Below are 20,686 nucleotides of genomic sequence, written 5' to 3'. Positions count from 1 at the left end.
TTTTTTTCACTTTTTGTTTCAAAAAAACAAAAACGGACCATAAGTGCACCAAACAGAAAATTATATTTTTTCATTCTAATAGAACAAAAAAACTCTAGAAACATTTTTTTAGAACGATACCAAATGGAGCCTTAAAAGTTAGTACGAGAATGATTTTCGTGGGTCACAGTTCCCAAACAGCCACACACACTCAAAGATCTCTCTTTTCTATTCTCTTCCACTTGGGCGCATTAAGGCCTCAATTCTTCAGTCTGGAAGTTCTAACTTTTAAGAATTTTGAGGAATGAGAAATCTACTGCAGATGTAATCCCTAATCCATGTACGAATTCAAAGAGATATCCAGAATTGAAGAAGACCCTTGACAATTGGACGTACAGATTCAATTTTTATACATCTCTTGTTCTTCTCGTCTCGTCTCTGTTACTGTTTGTTTTCCTTTTTTTTCTTTATTATAGAATCCTTGATATGGAGTTCAAAATGCCCTCTCTCCAACTTGAAGATCTACGTGACAAGATATCCTCCCACCTTAGACCTTGGCACCGCTCCTTTCAGTTTTGGATACGGGCCGCAGATATCTATGCCGGTTACAAGGTCTCTCTCTCTGTGTTGATTGCGGACCGTTGTTTTGGATTTAATAGTTGACATATTGAACTCTTTGGGTTGGGTTTTGCTAGGTTTTCCAGTTTCGAGTTACTTTAGTGAAGGATACCAAGAAGATGGAGGCAATGTGGGAATCACAACATGAACTTGCAGCCGAGAAGATATATTCCTTGTGTTCTGAACTCGGTGGGTTTTTCCTTAAGGTAATCAATTTCCCCCTCCTCTCTTTTTTTTTTGTATGGCTGGAAGCTCCTGGTTGAAATTTTATCCATTTATTCTTCTTTGTTTCATGTTTGCTCTCTGTTTTGAAACTGTTAACGAGAAGAAGGATTTGAGGTCATGGGTTTTGCTTTTGTGGTCTTTTTAACTCATTCTGCGAGCCAAGCATGTTAGTGGGTTTAATCAGAGTTTTGGGCTGGTTCCTAGTTTAGAATAATTTATTTGATTTTTATCATCTTTCTAGTATAGGTATGGCTAGATACTGTTGGCTGTCTGCAGCCTCTTATTTGAAGCTTGTGGTGTTCTTTCTTATTTCTCCATTGGTTTGTTTTCTAATTGTGCGCTTGATGAGATTTTGAATCAGGCAGCTCAGATTCTAGGGAAGCCTGATTTGGCACCCGCTGCATGGGTGAGAAGGCTTGTTACATTGTGCGATAGAGCCCCTGGTACCCCTTTTGATATGGTCCAGATTGTGCTAGAGAAGGAATTCGGTCGAACTGTTGCTGAAATGTTTGAAAGGTTTGACATGGAACCTCTTGGCTCTGCTTCAATTGCGCAGGTTTGCTCACCCCTCTTGCCAACTTTATTTATTAGGTTTGGGAATATTTTAAGCAATTATTCCAAGGTTGAAGTCCCAAGCTTAAAATTTTTATGAACAATTCTCTGATGGGGAGACATCAAAAGTCTGAGCCAATTGCTAGGCAAAGTTGGTAAAGCATATGTGTGGGGAATCGTGAAGATCAACCATATGCCTTACATGTAGACTCTGTAATTGTTTTATCAAGCTTTTGGATCCTTTTCCATGTGTGTAGACGTGGAAAACTAGTTCACCAATGATAAAACAAAACTTTGTACAAATGAATTAGGCCGATGCTAGCAGAACAATAAATTCCTTGTAAAACCAATTGCTGAATCCAGGGGAGTTTTGCTTTTAGCAGCAATGTTCAAGAATATAATGAAAGAGGCTACATTGTCTAGTACTCTTATGTGTGCTGCCTCTTTCAGGAAAGGGAGTGGCCTTGACAATGCTTCTGGTGAAGGGGTCTACATTTTTCTTAGATTATTTATTTATTTTTTTTTTTTTTTTTGGGTTGGAGGGGGGGGTGGGGTTTGGGTAGGGGGAGAGTTTTCAAAGGTGTTCTTCCTAGCTTGGTTTGGTGCACTGTTTTCTAAGGGGATTGATACTATTATGGCTTTTTAATCCTGAACTTTTATCCTTGATTTAGGTTCATAAAGCAAGACTAAGGGGTACCAAAAGTGATGTTGCAGTCAAGGTGAGGGGATTGGAAACATATAACCTATATAAAAAAAGTAAGCATGTAAGCTTTACAACCTGAGTACAGTTATGGTGTTTTTAACTTCTCTGTAAATCAATAGGTCCAACATCCTGGGGTTCAGGATCTGATGATGACAGATATCCGTAATCTGCAAGCTTTTGCTCTTTATTTGCAGAAGATGGATGTTGACTTTGATCTTTTCTCTGTGACCAAGGAAATGGAGAAACAGGTAAACTGTCCTGGTGAATATGACTGTCTTGAGTATTTGTATTTAGAAAATGGGCTTGTATGTTGGTTCACTTTTTACTACCCTAGTCTAATCACATGCCAGGAACTCCACACAAGTTGAGTATGTGATCATACTATGTTACACTATTATTAAGGAACTCCACACAAGTTGAGTATGCTGTGCCAACTAAATGATCTGAACTTTCAATTGGTTAGCCACATGTTACAAGTGAATGTTACAGAACTGGAATAGTGATCTTACCATCCAAATAGGTGTGCCAACCAGGAAGGAATCATGGTTGGCCCAACCAGCTTTCTTTTTGCCTTATTTATTTATTCAAGCAGTTCAACATTCCTTTTCTTTATTCATTTTGTTTTAGTTATCTACTAATTGTATTTCCAGTTGAAACTTCTGTTCAATATTACTTACCCGGAACTAGAACAAGTCTATTCCTTTGAGTCGGCGGATTATTCAGGGGATGATCCCTCTTTCTTTTGATTCGACAGATGAAAGAGCGCATGATTCTGATGTTGCTTAGATGAATTCCTAAATGCTGCTGTAGCATTGAAATATCAGATTTGATTGGAAATGCACGGATGCAGTGAGGTTGCTAATATTAGCATAGTGGAATGTACTTGACCAATATTTCATAGATTATAATACTTTTACAGAAAAACATGGATATGTATGAGTGTAGACAAATATGACTTATGAGAAAGAGAAGCAGTGTCCAATATTTAGAGTTGATCAATTATTCTATTAATCTATTTGAGTCCCACCGGATTTCTGTCATGTGGTTTCTAGTGTAGTCGTCAAGCGCCTAGGGGTCCAGGTGCCTTCTTGGTTTCTCCTTGTGTCTTGGCCCCCTCCAATGCCTTGGGTTGCCTAGACGCCGTGACAACTATAGTTTCTTGCTAAGCTCCAGTCTCTTTGGTTTTATTATTTGCTTTAAGCATTTTGCCCCCATGTTTATCTAAATAACTTTGTCGAAGCTTCTTCATGTTACATGAGTAATCACGTTTGATTTCTTATGTCAGTGAAGTCTATTTTCATGTGTATTTTCTTTAGAATGGTCCTTTTTTTTTTTTAGAAGTTCTTATTATGATCATGTAAAGCTTCTTATCAATCCTGTTCCTGTTCTCTGTTTGGTTGCATAACATTCAGATCGGACTTGAATTTGACTTTCTGAGGGAAGCGCAAGCTATGGAGAAAATACGAAGTTTTCTTTCCGATAACAACAAAAAGGTTCCCGTTTTGGTGCCACGGGTGATGCCAGACATGGTAACAAGGTATGTTTTTGAAGACCTTCATTTGAAACCAAAAAAGAAAAATAAAAAGAAAGGAGACATTAACGCAGGCAACACTCAGTCTTTCTTAAGATTAATTTTTTTTGTAACAAGTTCTGGTCTTAGGAGAGTACATGTCTTTTTCCAATGTAATGTTTATTTAGATGCTAGATAGTAGAGCATGAAATGTTTCAGTTGCCAGTTCTTGTCTTCTTGAAGACTACTGCTAGTGCAGTTGGTATTCTTGAAGGTGCAGGGATCATCTCTCCTGTCTTCACTTTGAGCAAAAGGCACCCCCCTCTTCTCCCTTTGTGTAATTTAGCCCTTTTCTGGTGTAACATAGTGTACGACCCATCTATATGTTAGAAAAAAAGAAGAAGAAGAAAGTCAATTCTTCCCTTGTACACATGTTTCATTGTTTTGCCAAGATCTTTAACCTTCATGTGACTGACTAACAGATTTTACAGTCTGGGCAGATAGGCAATTTTTTGGAGCTCCCTAGGTGTTTAAAAATGTGTCTACCGGCACAAAACCAGAATCAGTGGGGTGGTTGGGGATCAGATCAGGTCTTGCCACCCCTAGCCTGTCGTTATCTGGTTAATTTTTTGCCAGTTTACCTTTCTTTAGGAATAAGGATGATTACTGGTTTTTGTTTCTTTAATATGAAGAACCTAAATTATTTACCTCTTTACATATGTGACTTCTTTGGTGGCACTACTGAGTCATAGTGCCTTACACCAACCCATTTCTATTAGTATATATATGGTTTTGTGATGCTATAGAATGAACACATAAGCTTAATTATACTTCCCATTGAGGAAACAACTATGATGCGTACTGACTTCGGTTTTATTTACCTTTTATCTGATCAAGTGTTCACTTCTTTGTTAGGAGAGTTTTGGTGATGGAGTTTGTAGATGGAATCCCTATCCTGAATCTTGGTGATGAAATGGCTAAAAGAGGAATCAACCCTGGTGGTAAGATGGCAGCAGTAGCAAAGCAGTAAGCCCCTTAGATTATCCTAGGGAGTATGAAATCTCCTTTGCTTTTTATTTGTCTATTTTTAAAATTATAATTGCATGCCGGCCCCTTATTTGTAACGAAATGTTCTTTGTTTCGATTATATGCATCATGTTTTATGGAAACGATTTATTTTCCTTTTCTATTTTAAAACGTTGGTTTCATAATGTCATTTACAGAAAATTATCTCACTTCCTTCAGCATGAATGTTTTGATGTTGTGGCTCCACAGTTTTCTTGCAGGGGAACGTATGTTTATTTACTGTTGATCAAATCCAAGATGAGGAAAAAAATAGCTGCAGGTTTTGAAAAAGTGCATAATCAACTCAACTCACCAAAGTCTTATCCCAACCAGCTATTGGAATAAGTGCATTCTCTGGTCAATCCAGAGACTGCTTGAGATTTTTATTTGATTTTTTTTCCACTGGAAGAGGGGGCTGAGTCGTGCATTAACTTGCCAATTGAGTTACGGCAATTAAAAAATAAAGAAAAAAATGACTTTCTTTGTCAATCTTGTATTGTATGTGGTTGGTCGAGTTCCACATATAACAATCAAATCCTCAATGCTCTAAACCCCCATGTCTTTATTTGTTTCCACATATGCTCTCATCTTCTTGTAACTTCTCTGTTTCAATGTTTCTTTGGTATGTGGATGAATGCTTACTTTTATCAACTTAAATTGGACTTGAGATTTGAAAGTCAACTCAGGTTCCTGCTTGAGCTTCTTTTCAAATGTCAAAATGGTATTAACACTTTTAATGAAAACTTCTATAAATACAGGAACATTCTTAGAAGCTTGACATTAGCATATGGTCAAATGATCTTGAAGAGTGGTTTCTTCCATGCAGATCCTCATCCTGGAAATATCCTTATCTGTAAGGGTTCAGAGGCAAGTAGGCTAGTAACTTTTTCTATTATGAAATCCTCTCCCTTTCTCATCCTATTCTATATTATTTTATGATGTAAGGAAGGTGGAAAGAGGTTTTATTATTTAGCAGAGGATATTAGTTGTAACTAATTGCTAAAGAATAATTCCTGCTTAACTTTTAGTACAATCATCATTTTTCCCTTTACAAACTTCATCCAGAGGTGCATGTCTACTTAGCTACAAAAATTCAAAACAAAATAGGGAGTTATCCCCCTTCACTGAGGAGATGTAGTCTAAAGTTTGGAATTGTTTACTATTTAGATCACTTAGATTGAGCAGGATGGGTGATGTAGATCCACATCCATCATGGACTGCCGCAGGAGGAGAGCCCAGCCCAAAGTGGGCTAGTCGATCCCCACTTAAAGTCCACTTAAGTGGTTATTAATATATTAATTTATTTCATTAGTTCATAAGGCCCAATGGGCCCATCGACTCAGTCACTTAAGGTTTAAGTTATTAGGAATTAATAAAGGCTCATGGGGCCCATCGATTTCAATGTAATCAGCCCATTAGTGGCTATTAGTTGAGTGACTAGTTAATTACCTATTCCAATTAGGTTTTTAGTCTAGTCCTAGTAGGAGTACAACTCCTAGTTCTAATGTGACTGCTATTAGCTAGCTTCTGCCCTCTATTTATGGAGGAGCTCTTGTACTCTTATTTCTTAGATTTGAATAAAGAATTATTGCAGTCAATTGCTTCTAAACAGCCAAGATAGCTGTGGCTGAGATGCCTGGGTCGAGATAGCCACCCCACCCACAATTCTCTTGGTTATTTGCTTCCTTATTACTTCAGTTTACTGTTCGTGTTTATTATTTCCGTGACAATCAAGTGATAGAAGTTCAGATCTGTTCAGACCCATCAGAACCAGAATTGGACAGCCTTAAAATTGGGGTTTTGAAGCCTATGATCTCTCTCCTTTGCCCCATCCTGTGATCAGAACAAACAACCACTGTTAGAGGGTGTTTGAGGCTGCTATAGGACCACTCGGTCCTATAGCATACTGTGATCAGAACAAACAACCACTGTTAGAGGGTGTTCTAGGCTGCCATAGGACCACTCGGTCCTCTTCTGGAAGCTGTCCAAGAAGTCCAGCTTCTGTTCCTTCAGAATTCTCTCACATTCTCTCTCTCAGGTCTGGAATCAAGAAAGTGATTCTCTCCCTCACCAGCCGTCAGAAGTCTTCCATATCTGGGGGTTATTAGACCCTTACTGGGGCCTACCATCGACCAGAATTTCAGCTGAATCTGAGCTCCACAGGCCCAGCCGCAGGTCTCCCTTTTCTGCCCTATCGCAGCCGTTTTCTCTCTCCTGCCAATTGGGTTTTTTTCTGGGTTTTTTGTACTGATTTGTCTTTATTCTGTAGGGTTAGCTCTGGTTTTATTCCTTTGTTTTGCCAACTCTATTTCTGAGTATTATCAAGCCTTGAATTGTCTTGTTTGGAGTTGTAATCTGTTGGGAGTAGTTACTTGTAACCTACTTGACTACTTCTCCATTAATGGGAGGTAATGGACAAGATGTAAAAGTATCAGTATCGGTTTGCTTATGGGGAGGTTGATTTTAAGAGACATATTGGAGAGATACTAAGAGACGCAAGACACACTAAAAATACACAAGGAAACGCTTAAGAAACACATGGATATGTTTAGGATACGCACAAAATACTGTTTTCAAGCATTATACACCTTGATAATCCGTAATTAGGTCCGACCACCATGTGGCAGATCAGTGAAAGCCCAAATTTTATGTACAAGTGACATGTGGCCCATGATAACCTAATTACCTATCAATTTTGAACTCAATCAAAGTTGTCCATGTGACAGTATAAAGCTTTGAAGATTCGTAACATTTATAGAAAACAAATGGATGGTTAAAAACAAGGGTAAGATCGCTATACATTGATGATATGACGATTGAGTTTGGCTGTGAAAATTGGTGTGTAACTAATCTAGACCGAGCCTTTCTTATTCAACAGTTGGATTTGCCAAATCATCCTTCCACGTGGCACATTAGGTGGTAGAAGTTTCCATGGGAAGCAAAATACAGTAGAGATTACCTAGCTATAAAACGGGAAAGGGAAAAGTGGGGAGGGGAAGTAAAGTTGGTGGAGAAAGCCTCCACTTGCAGTGACACTGCTGCTGCCCTAGTTTGCTGTCACTGTTGTCTTTGCCCGCCGCCATCACCATTGCTGCAGGTCAGTGATGGCTGCTGCTGCCTCATGTTAGGTTGTATCAATCCAAACTGTTTCATTAGGTATCATATGGGTAAGGGACATTTCTGATTAGGCTGATACTTCTTGTGATACTTGATACATTGGTAGTAGAGGGACTGTACAGTGTTCATGGGATGGGGAAGTATGTGGGACAGGTGCTCTAATCTCTTGAATTCACACTATCCTTGATGTAGATGCACATTATCGAAGCAATTATGAGAGGAAGAAGGGTCCAGCCTTAGTTCACCTGAGTGGCTAGGGTCCAGCCAAGAAGCCAGCCGAACCCCTACTTAGTCCACCTGAGTGGCTAAGTATAAATAAGGGTCAATTGGGCCCATCGGCTAGGGGGATAATTAGTAATTGTTTTTAATTATTTAGTGGGCCCACTGGGCCCATCGAGTTAAGTAAGTGGTATGTCGAGTCCAAATTGTCTTGAAACTCTATTTGTTTTCCACTTTTCCACATAGGTTTATTATTCCTAGTCCAATTTTGAATTCCTAGTTGTAGTAGGAGTGTCTAGTCCTGTTGGGAAACTAGCTCCTAGTTAAAGTAGGAGTGTCTAGTCCTATTGGGAAACTAGCTCCTAGTAGTAGTTTGATTGCTATTCTACCCTCTATAAATAGAGGAGCCTATGTACTTATATTTTCAGATTTGAATAAAGGAAATTGCAGTCATTATGTTAGAACAACTGGGATAGTTGTGGGTGAGAAGCCCTGGCCGAGACAGCCACTCCTCCCCCACATTCCCTTACCTCTCTTATTTTCTGCAGTTAAAATTCTGTTTCTATTCACTGATTACAGCAGCTATTAATCGCAGAGAATTCAGACCTGTCCTTGCAAGATCGATCATCAAGAACTGCCCATTCTTGAACCAATCGATCTCCCCTACTGCATACGTTTGAGGCCTGATCTGCAAGGCCTTTTTGGGACTGGTTCTTCTCTTCCAGAGGACCAGTCGATCTCTGTTGGAAGCCCCTCTGAAGTATCTCACTGCTGATTCTGCAGTTTCTTGATTTTTCTCTCGCCTAGGGATGAAATCAAGAAACCTCATATCTTCAATTCCAGCCATCAGAATTCTATCAGACTTACAGGTTTTTGTTGCCTTCAAGTGACCTCCATTCGACCAGGAGTACAGCTCCATTGGAGCTACACACAACCAGCCGCACCTCTCTCTCTCTCTCTCCCAATTGCAGGTTTCTCTCTCCTCTCTTTGGGGACAGTTTTCGGTTGGATTTTGCTACTGTTTTCAGGTTCTATTTATGGAGTATTGCTGCTGGTTATTTCTGTGTTATTCCTCCGATTTTCTATCAGCTAACCTTAAGGCTATCGTGGGACGGTTAATTGTGTACTTGGGGTTAACATTGTGGGAGTTAGTAATCTCTCGCCAACTTCTGCATTAATCCTTGCTTTTTACTAGAGGCTGGGCATTGTATTTCAAACTTGGCTCATGAATTGAGTTTTGTTTATAACCATCTCTCCACTTACCACTCCAGCTGTTCACAGTTGAGAAAGGGAAAAAGAAATATAAATCGGTACATATAGTATGCATATGGTATAACATATATCAACTTTACTATATATTTGGGTTAGTGAAACAGAATTTGGCGAAGACCAAGTTTTTCCATTATAATCATTGTTTCAATAACTAATCTAGAGATTAGCCAGGACCGATTCCAGGTAAATATACAGTGGATCATCAGATCCACTGGCAAGGTTGGTTATTCTCCGCACTCAGTCCTGGATGATACCGATACGGATCAATCTGATAACAATTCAAATCCAGATTGCTTGAGTATTTAAAAGGAACAAGAAAATTCAGATTGGTTGGTATAGATAGTTTCAGGAAATGAAGAGTTAGAGGGTCATTTTAGCACTAACAGAATTAATTCTTTAAGTTACTAAGCTAATGCAGTGTGTTATTCATATCTAGAAAATCGGTAGCTGTTGTCTGTGTTTGGGGTGGGGGGTTGCCTGTGTGTGCTTGTGTACCTACATTTAGTTCTGGGACACGATCACTGTATTTCTCAAGCAACAAGCTTTTGGTGTAATAATTTGCCCTGGAAATCTAGGTCCATTCGGCCAGTTCATTTTTCTTTCCAACATTTTCAGGTTGCTTTGCTAGACTATGGGCAAGTGAAAGATCTCCCCGAAGACTTGAGACTTGGATATGCTAATCTTGTTCTTGCAATTGCTGATAGCGACCTTTTGAGGGTCTCCCAAAGTTATAGGTACTAAATCTTGTAATGTTATAGAAGAATCTTATGCTGCGAGCAAAAGTAATAATCGGCGATAGAAGAAATTGTTGCAAAAAGACAGTATGCTGCCTTTGACATTGTGCAGATGCAGGGCTGACTGAATAAACATCATATAAGTCAATGGATCCCATGTTGGGGATAAAAGAGAAATAGGCTACCTAAGGCTCTCTTTGGTATGATTTTTATTTGTATTTATTGACTACTTTTTAGAGATTATTTGTGACAATAAATAATGGACCACAAATAGTATTCGTTTGGTTACTATTTATAATAGATTATATAATGAGAAAATAGGTTTCAGTTTTCACCTTCAACTTTGAGCTTCGAGCGAGAGAGATGATAGGATTTGGAGTTTTTTATTGGAAAAGTATAAAATATACTGAAGTTAATATTTACCATTGATTTTGAATAGTTTAGCACACTTGCTCATTTAAGGTAGTAAAAATCAACATAAATGATTTGTTGCCACAAATCACAAATAGCTTGAGAGTAATTTGTGATTTGTGATTTATTCTAATTTATTATAAATAGAAATAAGTGCTACAAATTATACCAAACACTTGTAAAAATAGAAATAAGTCAAATAAATACAAATAGAAATCAAACCAAAGAGAGCCTAAATGGTTGGTATTATTTGATATTCTGGTTTCCTTTTTCCTGGAAACCTATAGCTAAATCTTCTCTCCCCCTCCCCCTCTCCCTCTCCCTCTCCCTCTCCCTCTCCCTCTTCTTCCCTAAATACACATTTTATGAGCATCCATGAGTTTGACAGATCAGACGACAAGGATGATTCAAATAGGCCTATGTTTGTATCTTTCTAATTGGGACTGACAAGTGGCTTTCATCCTTCGGTAGTCCACGTTCACGTACCCATTTTCTGTTGGCAGATTAGGTTTACCTAACTGCTTAATATGATCTCAAGACCAATTATGTTTTTTTTTCCCCACACTCTGCAGGGAGCTTGGCATAAAAACCTTAAGCTCATGTGAGGATGAACAAAATGAAATGTTGAAGTTAGCTCAAACAATGTTCGACACAAAACTGCCTCCTGGTGTTACAATGTTGCAACCCTTTTCAGAAGAATCTTCAATCAAAAAAATTGCTGTTCAGGTATACAATTATTCGTCTACATCTAAATACATGACATCTTGGGAAACCACTTCATTCTAGTCGAACCAAATGCCATTTCCTCAGCTGTGGTTAAAACTGAACTGTGTTTTTTTATTTTAAGACTTTTCCGGAGGAGCTGTTTTCTATTCTCCGCACAGTGCATTTGTTGAGAGGACTCAGTGCTGGTCTTGGCATGAACTACTCCTGTGCAGAGCAATGGAGACCCATCGCAGAAGAAGCACTATATGCTGCTGGGAGACTAAAAGGTTTTGATCTTTTTTTAAGTTCATCAATATCCTTCCCAAACTGTGGATGTTAATATATTACACCTTTCTTTTGGCATTTCAGATGATCCCAAGAGAGAAGCACATAAGCATGGATTGTTCAGAAGAATATTTCGGAGAGGGTGACTAGATATACCGATTAAGCCTTCTGATTACTTTTCTTTTTCCAACCACCTCCTTCCTTTCCAGGGTGACAGAAGAAAAAAAAAGGGTCTTTTCTGCACTTGTAATTTGTTGTATTTGTTTTACAAATATCAACTATATCAGACCATGTAGCAAGTGTTAAAATCCTGCATTATGCAGCCAGAAAGTATACTGCCAAAAGAAAAAAAAACACGACATAGTCATAATTCTTAGTATGCCCCTCTTCCCCCCCCCCCCCCCTTCTTTTTTTATTTTCCTCCCCAAAATCCATTCATTTAGCATCTGGCTTGTTCATTTTCCATCTTGTGTTGACCCAAACAAAAACTGTAATTGCTTTGTAAATAAATTGATGCCCAAATTGATTAATTTTTCATTATTGCTTCTATGGCTAAGATATCACATATATTGGGAGTACACAGTATGTTGGACTAGAATCTCAGTTGTAACTTTTGCAAATGATAATCGGGTGATGACCTTTACAAGGGTCTTTGGGCATCCTTGTTTCCTGAGGATTTTGTTGGATATTGTTCCGCAGTTACTGCCCCTTGGGGCTTGTTAGTTTTTTAGCCCCATAGAGGCGGCTTTTTGTACCCAAAAAAAAAAGGGGGAAATTACATGATTACCCATTTTTGGGTTTTCCTTTTACAAAATTACTCACAAAAAGTTTTGGTTAACAAAAATACTTAAAATTAGGTTTGGGTTTACAAAACTACCCAAAGTTTCAGTTAACAAAAATACCCAAAATCCCATTTGGGTTTACAAAACTACCCAAAATAGTGATTCTTCATTTTCCACATATAATCATGTATTTTTTTATTACTAAAACTTTGAGTGGGTAGTTTTGTAAACTCAAACTTAATTTTGGGTATTTTTGTTAACTTAAACTTTAAGTGGGTAATTTTGTAAAGATAAATCCAAAAGTGGGTAATCATGTAATTTTCCCAAAAAATAGGGGGTGGGAGAGGGAGAGGGGGAGGGGGAGGGGTTGGGGGAAGGCCTGGCATGTTAGGGTTCAGGGTAGGGGTGTCAATTCCTAAACCGAACCGGTAAAACCGGCCAGACCGAATCGATAACAACTCGGACCGAACCGAATCGGAGCCTTATTGGTTCGGTTCGGTTTCGAGTATTGCAACCCCAAAACCAAACCGAACCGCACCGAAAACTGGATGAACCCGAAACCAAACCGAAACTGGCTCAAAACCCGGACCGAAACCGAAACCAAAACGGTAAGAAACCAAAACACTCCAAAATTCATTAAAAAAATCAAAATTTGCATAGTTTTGTATACATTTGTATGGAAAGTCGAATCCAAACTAGACCAAAAACCAAAACCAACCCGGTTACAAATTGATTTAAGAAACCGAAGTTCAGCAGTTCAGCATTTGAGCATTTGGTTGTTTCCTAATGGCTCCATACCGGTTTAAAAAATTGATCCAAACCAAAATGAACTTGATAAATCCAAACCGGTACCAACCCGAACCCAAACCGCACCGAAGCCGACACCGGACCGAAACCGATAAATCCTTAATGGGTCGGTTTCGGTCAGTTCCAAAGTCACACCGAAACCGGTGGAACTGGACCGAAACCGCACCAACCCGGACCGTTGACACCCCTAGTTCAGGGAAATCAAATCCCCATTGCCAACCCTTACTTGCAACTTCAATATGATACAAACCTGTTTTGGTGAATTACTCTATGGATGCATACGCCCAAATGGAATCTATAGATGGACATGCTTGGTTGTGGTAGGGAGGTTTATGTGTGGCTTTTTGACGTTAATTATATACCCAATCCTATAAAATGGATTCAAGCTAAGTGATTATTCTCTGCAGTGAGTATCAGATGATTGAGAGCATCCGAGTATGCATGCCTAGGTCTTTTTGACCATCCAATGCTCATTACATCACTACACTCACTGCGGAGGATGTTTTTACCACGTAGGAATACATCTAAGCAGGGGTATTAAATTGGTTCGATTTTGGTTTATTGATTCGGTTTGATGCGGTTCAAAATATTTAGTGCAAAAATTAAAACCGAGTTGTTTCTTGTTTGTTAAACATTCCAATGTCCTAAAATCAAAATCACTTAATAAACAGTTCCAATTAAACGGTTTTCAAACAATTTAGGTTAACTGGTTTTTATCATTCTCAATTTCACTTCTGTTGCCAGTTCGAGTTAAGAATTTTTGGCTCAATTGGGAACAAATCTATTTTTTGAAGCCCAGTAAAAAATTAATGATGTTATGATTGAACCACAATATCAAGACTCAAATTATGACTTAAGAACTAAAATCAAAATTTTACAAGATAAAAATCCACTATAAAACACTAGAAAATGTGTATATATATATATATATTGTAGGAGCCACATAGTGGATTCTAGCTAATTCATCACATACATGATTGACAGGGCCTTTCTAACTAGGGCGACATTGGTAGTAGCATTCCTAACCCTTGGAATACATGAAAAAGAAACAAAAACAAAGGATAGAGAGAGAGAGTCCTTGTACCAAAAATAACTGGGTCGCATTAATAGAAGGAATAAGAATGTGGTCCAAAATATAATCCACAGGCTCCTTGCTATCACTCTCCACCTCGAGCCATGCTAGGACTAACCAGTTCTAATTGATTTGGTATATATACGGTGCAATAACATACGGATTCAAATTGGTTTAATTTTTTTTGCTAACAACGGGTATCCAGGCCTTCGGCCTGACTAGTTCGATAGGCCCTTACTAACCCCACAACTGCATGGATTGGATCATACCAAGGTTGAATAAGAACCATTCAACTTTTACTGAAAGCCAGTGAAGAGCACTAAACACCCCCCATGCGAATGGCCCAACGTGTGCCTAGTAAAAGTCAAACTCAGGACGTCCGAGTTTACGGCTAGTACCAAGTTCGTTGCTTACCAACTGTGCTACCCCATGGGGGATTCAAATTGGTTTTAATCGGTTCAAAATAGACAGGTTTAAACGGTTTTATTTCTTAAAATCAAACCATTTAATAAGCGACTTTGTTTTTAATAAAACCGAACCAAAATTACGATAAACGGTTTCGATCTCTTGGAACTAATATGGAATCACTGGGTTAAAAGCAGACCAATGAGCCGGACCAAGCTAGCCGTTTTGAACTGAACCACTATTTCTTCGTTTTTGGGTTCCCGCTTTCTCCTATTTTTTGGGTGTTTTCGTTGCCGCGCTGGCTACAGGCGCGTCCTTTGGATTTTGGAAAATGGAGGCGTAACAGCTCTCACTACTGTTCAAATTTTCCCCCCTTTTAAATTCTTGTTTATTTTGGTCGGATCTTGAAACAAGAAGATTCAGGAGCGATCAAGCGAGAGAGATCAGAGATCAGAGATCAGAAATGCTGGGAAGGGTCAGAGCCTCTCCTCTGGATTGTTCGGACTTGGAGAGGCCTTCTCCCAAGATTAGCAAGAATGATGCTCTCTCCATTTACGGTGTAATCTCCGATTCTTTTCCTCTATTCGTTTATGTTTCTGATTTCCGTTTTGTTTGCTTTGTTCCGTTTGATTGGATGTTGTATGCGATATGGTTTCCTTTGAAATCTTTTCATTTTTCAAATCTAAAAGTTTATGTAAATTTAGGTTTTTGGGTAACCTACACCTCCTTTAACCAAAATTTCTTCAGGACCTTGATCCAAGATCTCTAATTGGTCGCTGGGTTCTTTGATTTTAATGGTTATTTGTCCAAACTATGGAAAGATACCGCGGGTGCTGCTGGTTTGTTTGATTTTGCTGAAATTGAATGAAACCCTAATAAAAGAAATGTTTTTCATTCCTATTTATTAATTTTTCTTATCTTTTGCTATTTGAAGTAGCAGCATTTCCTCATCCTTGGGCAGTTTTTCTGGCTCTGTGAACCTGTGTAAATCCTTTATACTGAGAATAGTTTGGTATGTCCACAGTTGATTACAACAGAAATGTTTGGTACTTACTACAGAATATGGGGTAATGAATCAGAAACAGTTATACTCAAAACTAATTTCTTCATTTCCTATCATTTCTCTGTAGGAAGAGACAGGATATAGAATGGCAATTACAGAACTCAGAAGTGGTTTTTGTCTTTAAATTATAATTTTTTTTTTAAATCCAAAGAAATGGTAAATTTTGATCTGTAAGTTTTGGTAGGGTGCTTGCTTGGCTAGTTGGGTTAGAGATCTTTCTTTTGCAGTCATTTTGGTTAATTTCTTTGCGTAGATTATTCATGGTATGGTATTTCTAGTTGATTGTTGATGTGGATCTAATAGTTCAATTTCTCTATAGAAATTGCATGCCCTTTACCAAGTTTGATATATTAATTTGACACTTTGTTCTGCATCATTTTCTGCAGAGGCGACGCTCGAGAAGCTAAGACTTGGTTCTAGGCGTGCTCTAGGCTCATCTTCAATGAAGGCAATGAAGATAGAGGCCCCTTCTTCATCGTCGATTGCTTCTCCAAGTTTTAGTGATGTTCAATCTGATGATTGTTCTGCAATGATGGCGGAAGCCGTCCCTTGTTCTTCATCGTCGACTGCTTCACCGAGTTCTGGCGAGGTCCAATCCAATTACTGCTCAGAAAAATTAATGGAGCAGTAAACCTTCAGTTCTTTCTCATTTATGAAAAGTGAGATGGGATTGGATTCATGACATCGATGTTGCATCCTTTAGTCCCAACTTCCTGCAGCTGAGGCGGATGTCTATGGCTTTACCTGTTGTGGCCTTGCGGGTCTGTTTATTAAGCATAAATAATCATTGTCAGTTGCATTTCTCAGATGCTTCAGTTGCTATCTTTGGTTTGATTTCTATTTGTATTTATTTGATTTAATTCTATTTTTACAAGTGTTTGGTATAATTTATACCACTTATTTCTATTTATAATAAATTAGAATAAATCATAAATCATAAATCATAAATCACAAATTACTCTTAAGCTATTTGTGACTTATGGTAACAAATCATTTATGTTGATATTTGTTATCTTAAATCAATGGTAAATATGTAATTTCAATATGTTTTTTACTTTTTCAATAAAAAAACCCAAATCCTATCATCTCTCTAGCTCGAAGTTCAAAATTCAAAGTTGAAGGTGAAAATTAAAACTTATTTTCTCATTATATAATCTATTTTATAAATAATAACAAAATAAAAATTATTCGTGGTTCATAATTTATTATCACAAATAATTTTTAAGAAATAATTAATAAAATACACAAAGAAATCATACCAAAGAGAGCTTAAAGCTGTCTTTTGTATTTATTTCAATTTCAATTTCAATTATAGGTGAAGATGCAACGAAAGCACATAACTCCGCTCTCAGGATGTTTAGTATATGATATTTGCATTCAATTTCAATAGAAATCTAGGGAGCTATTCACGATTTCTATTCAAATTGTTTTCAATTTATTTCATTCTTGACTGTTAATGGAATCCGGCTCGTCTCTATGGAGGATATCTCATATCGCCCAGTAGTACCCGTAGATCTCGATCTCCCATGCGAATCCAACTCTCCCTTTGAGGAGGACAAACGAAGGATAAACCACGTGATAATTCTTTGTTACCTTATTCTTTCAGAGAATTGCGTTTCTTTTGGGAGACTTTACTTTCTACACAAGGAGAGCAATGGCTGAAAGAAGTGTCTCTTGGGAGACTTGACTAAGATAGGTAGCACAGAACTTTCCCATGATTTAACCTTTGTTTGTCCTCTCTTTGGAGGGGCAGTTAAATTAGATTTGCTTAAATCCTGAATGAAGCCGAGAAGATTGATCACCGGAAAAGGTAAAGCATCAAAGAATTGATGTTTTACCATTTAGTGCGACCACGTTAGGTTTAGGGTCTGGATTGTAACCAAAAAAAAAAAAATGACTTTGGTTTAATGTTCAAGTGTAAACTAACTATAAGTTATTTTCCACTCGTATTTTCCCTAATTACATTAGACTAAGTTGGTTTTATACCCGACCTGTAAATGTGAGTTTTGGCAGCATTTCTTTTGCCAAAAGCAAGCGGTAGGTGGGGTCGTAGATCAAAACACGTTAACATGCGCCCTAACACTAACCAAGTGCTTGGAAGCATTGGCCACATTAGTACGCAGAGTAATTTGATTGCTCCGAAGCCCCTACTCAAGTAAGGCACTGCTCCAGAGACCCAGTGAAATAAAAAATCCCACTCCTATTAGATGCTTCCATATGATACTGGAGTAGTGGAATATCTGCATCCACAGGTAAAAAGAACTCTGACTCAAATCCTCTGCAGCTGGCAATGAGTCACTGAAAATCAAACACCTAGGAAGGTCCTGACAATGCACTCCAACCATTGGATGCTCACTGCCACTCACTGCCTCCCTGCAGAGGATTTTTGTGCCTCTTTCACACGATAGATGGTATAAACCCAGAAGACCCTCCTGGAGCTTAACTAAGTACCTATTTACATATATTCAAAATTAGCATTGCAGTCTGAACTTAACTCCATTTAAATTAAGAGCACATCAGTGTCCCCCACGGCGGAGAAAATGAATGCAGCATAAAACTTTCTTACAGACTTCTTATTTAGAACCTTTTTGCGTAGGAATTTCTTCCCCAATAGGAAGATTCAACCAAAATGTGGGGGATCATAATTTTCAAATTCCCAACATCCTTATTTTCTAGTAGAGAATAAAAGAAACAAGTTTTGGTTTAGTTTTTTGTGATCAGCAGCTTGAAACCTCAATAAAATGGGCAGTCTAAACCTCATGAAACTCCCCAAAATTGCATTCTCAATTGAATCATTTGCCCACCCTGAAGATCACTCTCGCAGCCAAGGCTCCTGAACTGGTGTCCAGTGACATAAATCACCTTCTTTAAACCACAAAGCTGTGCAGAAAATACAACATCAGAAGAAGATTCAAGATGCAACTTCATACAGAAGTGGAACTGGATTCCTTTAAAAATTACTTGTTTTCTCAACTGACATGGGATGAAACTTCTAATCAAATCAAAACAAACATGGTGAATTTTTATTAGCTCTTATTAAGCATAGCATGCATAACTGAACTGCTGCACTTTCTAGTGGTCACAGTGTGACATCCATGTAGATGATACATGTTAAAGGAGAAAACGGAAGAAAAGGTAAGGGGTGGGGGAATATCCTCCCTCCCCCGATTAATTTTGTCAGTAGTTACAGGATCTTCTAGCAGAATTTGAACAGCACACAACTATTGGGTCTGCTTAAAAGTAACCAAATACCAAATGAAGATTTAAGGCACTTACAATTCCTAACATTATCCAAGGCCAAAGCTATTGAAGAAAGCATTCTCCAAGTCATCCCCCCAATGCTTTGATGCTGTACTGGGCAGCTTATTAATTCCCCTAAAACGAAAAATGTTTCCAGTAGGCTAGAGGACTGAAGTGGATGCATTGGCTGTCTATTACTAACCTGAAAGGCAGGTATATCACCAATTACCTAATATAGGAGACTAGGGCCGACTAGGAATCAAACATCAATCAGGTTCTCTGGGCCCACTCTTGTCATGGTAAGCAGATACCTCCCCAGTAGGGTAAGATCATCCTAATCCTCCCTTGTCTTTTTGAGATTCTAACATAGAGTGAGAAAAGTTTGAACCCAAGGCAGAATGCAAAAGTTTCAGTCAAGTCCTTTTTCCTCAGTGCAAAACCATTCACAAGTCTCCTTGAACTTCAAGTGAATTGTGGAAAGTAAGAGTTCAAGATAGCCTTTCTCACTTGGACAGCAGCAAACAGAAAATCAATCAGACATCTCAAAGACTCAAGTCAAGTTGCAAAATACATGCTTGTAGGGTAGAAAGGAAGGTGCAGCATCTACTAATTCATCATTGTCCAGAGGGCCTCTGAAATATGGAACCATTTCACTAGATATTTCATAGATTATTGAAATATCTAAGAATGTACAGTTATCACATAACTTTCATCCACAGAAGAATTCTTTGAAATTTTCTTCCATTTATCATCAGTTGCAGAATTTGAAAAAGACAAAATAGTAGAATTCTCAAATACAGAAATACTTCAGAAGACAAAACTATTGAATATATCTTTTGGAACCTCTTCTCGTAAGCAATCACTAATAACGGATCTCAGAGTGCGAGCTTTTCAAAGTTTAGAGAGTGCTCCGGAGCTATCATTTTTGAGTAAGCTAATTTCAGCAGAGCTTGGGTTGGGTTTAGCTGTTTCATTGCAGAGCATACCCAACCATGGCTCTTCAAAAATATAATTTCAGGTTAAAAAGGGCTTGCATAACAACTATTTGATGTTCTTATCTTCTACTAGATTTTTATATTGGAACTGGATGAACATATATGAAGCATCACTAGTAATTGTAAAATATCTAATCAGTGAACTATTTCATACAAAGACAAAATATTAATTTATTTAACGGGGCATCGAAAAGAAACAAGAATGAACTAAACTTAGCAACTAGGACAGAAGATTAGTATAAATCTATTACTCCTAGATAATATATAAAAACAATTTACGTCCAGCATTGTTATATTGTACTTCTGCAACTAATCTTCACCAGTGATGCTTTTAAGGATAAAATCCATCTCTGATATACAAATATAGCAATACTTCTATGAAGATATGGGTACAAAAACTTATTAGGTCTCTTTGAGCAGGTAGTCTAAGGGTTCATAGACCTGCATTTGTGTGTTCAAATTAGAAATACAAACTGGTTCTAGAAAGAGAAAACACATGCTGACTCCACAAGTCTACCTTATAATCCCTACAGTGTCACTAATCACTGATCCCCCCTCCCAAAAAAAAAAAAATGATGCAAATTCAATTATCTAAACCATTGAATGGAACACCAACTTTAGAGAGGAATATAGATCAAAGCAGAAGAAGGCAATTTTAAGCATCCCCTCTAGGGTTTTTCCCTGTCCAGCAATGTTTTTTGTTTCTTCACGTTCAGCATTGAGTAAAAAGTATAAGATCCCATGGGCAGTCATGATGCCAGTTCTCAATCAGCAAGGTAAGAAACTGATTGAATCTCTGGCCTGATGAGAGAATGGAAATTATGTGCCAGATACAAAAACCCTGAGGATGAATTGACCTCAGGGTCCACGAAATATCATCTTCCCAAAGTGTCAGCCTTAAGTTTAAGGGAAGGGGGGGGGGGGGGG

At 38.1% G+C, this 20,686-nt stretch overlaps 3 protein-coding genes across 6 annotated transcripts in view; 2 read left to right on the top strand and 1 right to left on the bottom strand.

Annotated features, from left to right (window-relative positions):
• Positions 1-178: 178 nt before the first annotated feature.
• On the top strand, positions 179-11,739 carry LOC122077047 (aarF domain-containing protein kinase 1-like). 3 transcript variants are annotated; one of them, XM_042642801.1, is made up of 12 exons: positions 179-591; positions 675-803; positions 1,184-1,378; positions 2,046-2,138; positions 2,272-2,325; positions 3,490-3,614; positions 4,503-4,613; positions 5,411-5,519; positions 9,876-9,994; positions 10,978-11,131; positions 11,253-11,397; positions 11,480-11,739. In XM_042642801.1, the coding sequence occupies exons 1-12, from the start codon at positions 466-468 to the stop codon at positions 11,539-11,541; spliced, it is 1,422 nt and encodes a 473-aa protein (XP_042498735.1). In that variant the 5' UTR covers positions 179-465; the 3' UTR covers positions 11,542-11,739. The 3 variants fall into 3 exon arrangements, with proteins under 3 accessions (XP_042498735.1, XP_042498736.1, XP_042498734.1); XM_042642802.1 differs by having other exon boundaries at positions 180-591; positions 2,046-2,093; XM_042642800.1 differs by having other exon boundaries at positions 181-591; positions 2,046-2,093; positions 2,197-2,325.
• A 3,009-nt stretch (positions 11,740-14,748) lies between these two features.
• Positions 14,749-16,420, top strand: LOC122076065. The gene is made up of 2 exons (XM_042641348.1): positions 14,749-15,018; positions 15,911-16,420. The coding sequence occupies exons 1-2, from the start codon at positions 14,925-14,927 to the stop codon at positions 16,153-16,155; spliced, it is 339 nt and encodes a 112-aa protein (XP_042497282.1). The 5' UTR covers positions 14,749-14,924; the 3' UTR covers positions 16,156-16,420.
• Positions 16,421-18,001: 1,581 nt separating this feature from the next.
• The window catches only part of LOC122076020 (nucleoside diphosphate kinase 2, chloroplastic), a 5,209-nt gene continuing 2,524 nt past the window's right edge, over positions 18,002-20,686 (bottom strand). The window contains exon 7 of one of the 2 annotated variants that reach the window (XM_042641280.1): positions 18,002-18,404. In XM_042641280.1, coding sequence (XP_042497214.1) covers positions 18,337-18,404 — 68 coding nt within the window. In that variant the 3' untranslated portion in view covers positions 18,002-18,336. Of the gene's footprint in view, positions 18,405-19,355; positions 19,397-20,686 lie in introns of those variants that run through there. The other variant, XM_042641281.1, reaches the window with a different exon arrangement.

This window comes from Macadamia integrifolia, chromosome 4 (genome assembly GCF_013358625.1).
Source record: "Macadamia integrifolia cultivar HAES 741 chromosome 4, SCU_Mint_v3, whole genome shotgun sequence".
Lineage (NCBI taxonomy): Eukaryota > Viridiplantae > Streptophyta > Magnoliopsida > Proteales > Proteaceae > Macadamia > Macadamia integrifolia.
The sequence above is the reverse complement of the archived record's forward strand: the minus strand, read 5'-3'. Positions and strand labels throughout refer to the sequence as shown.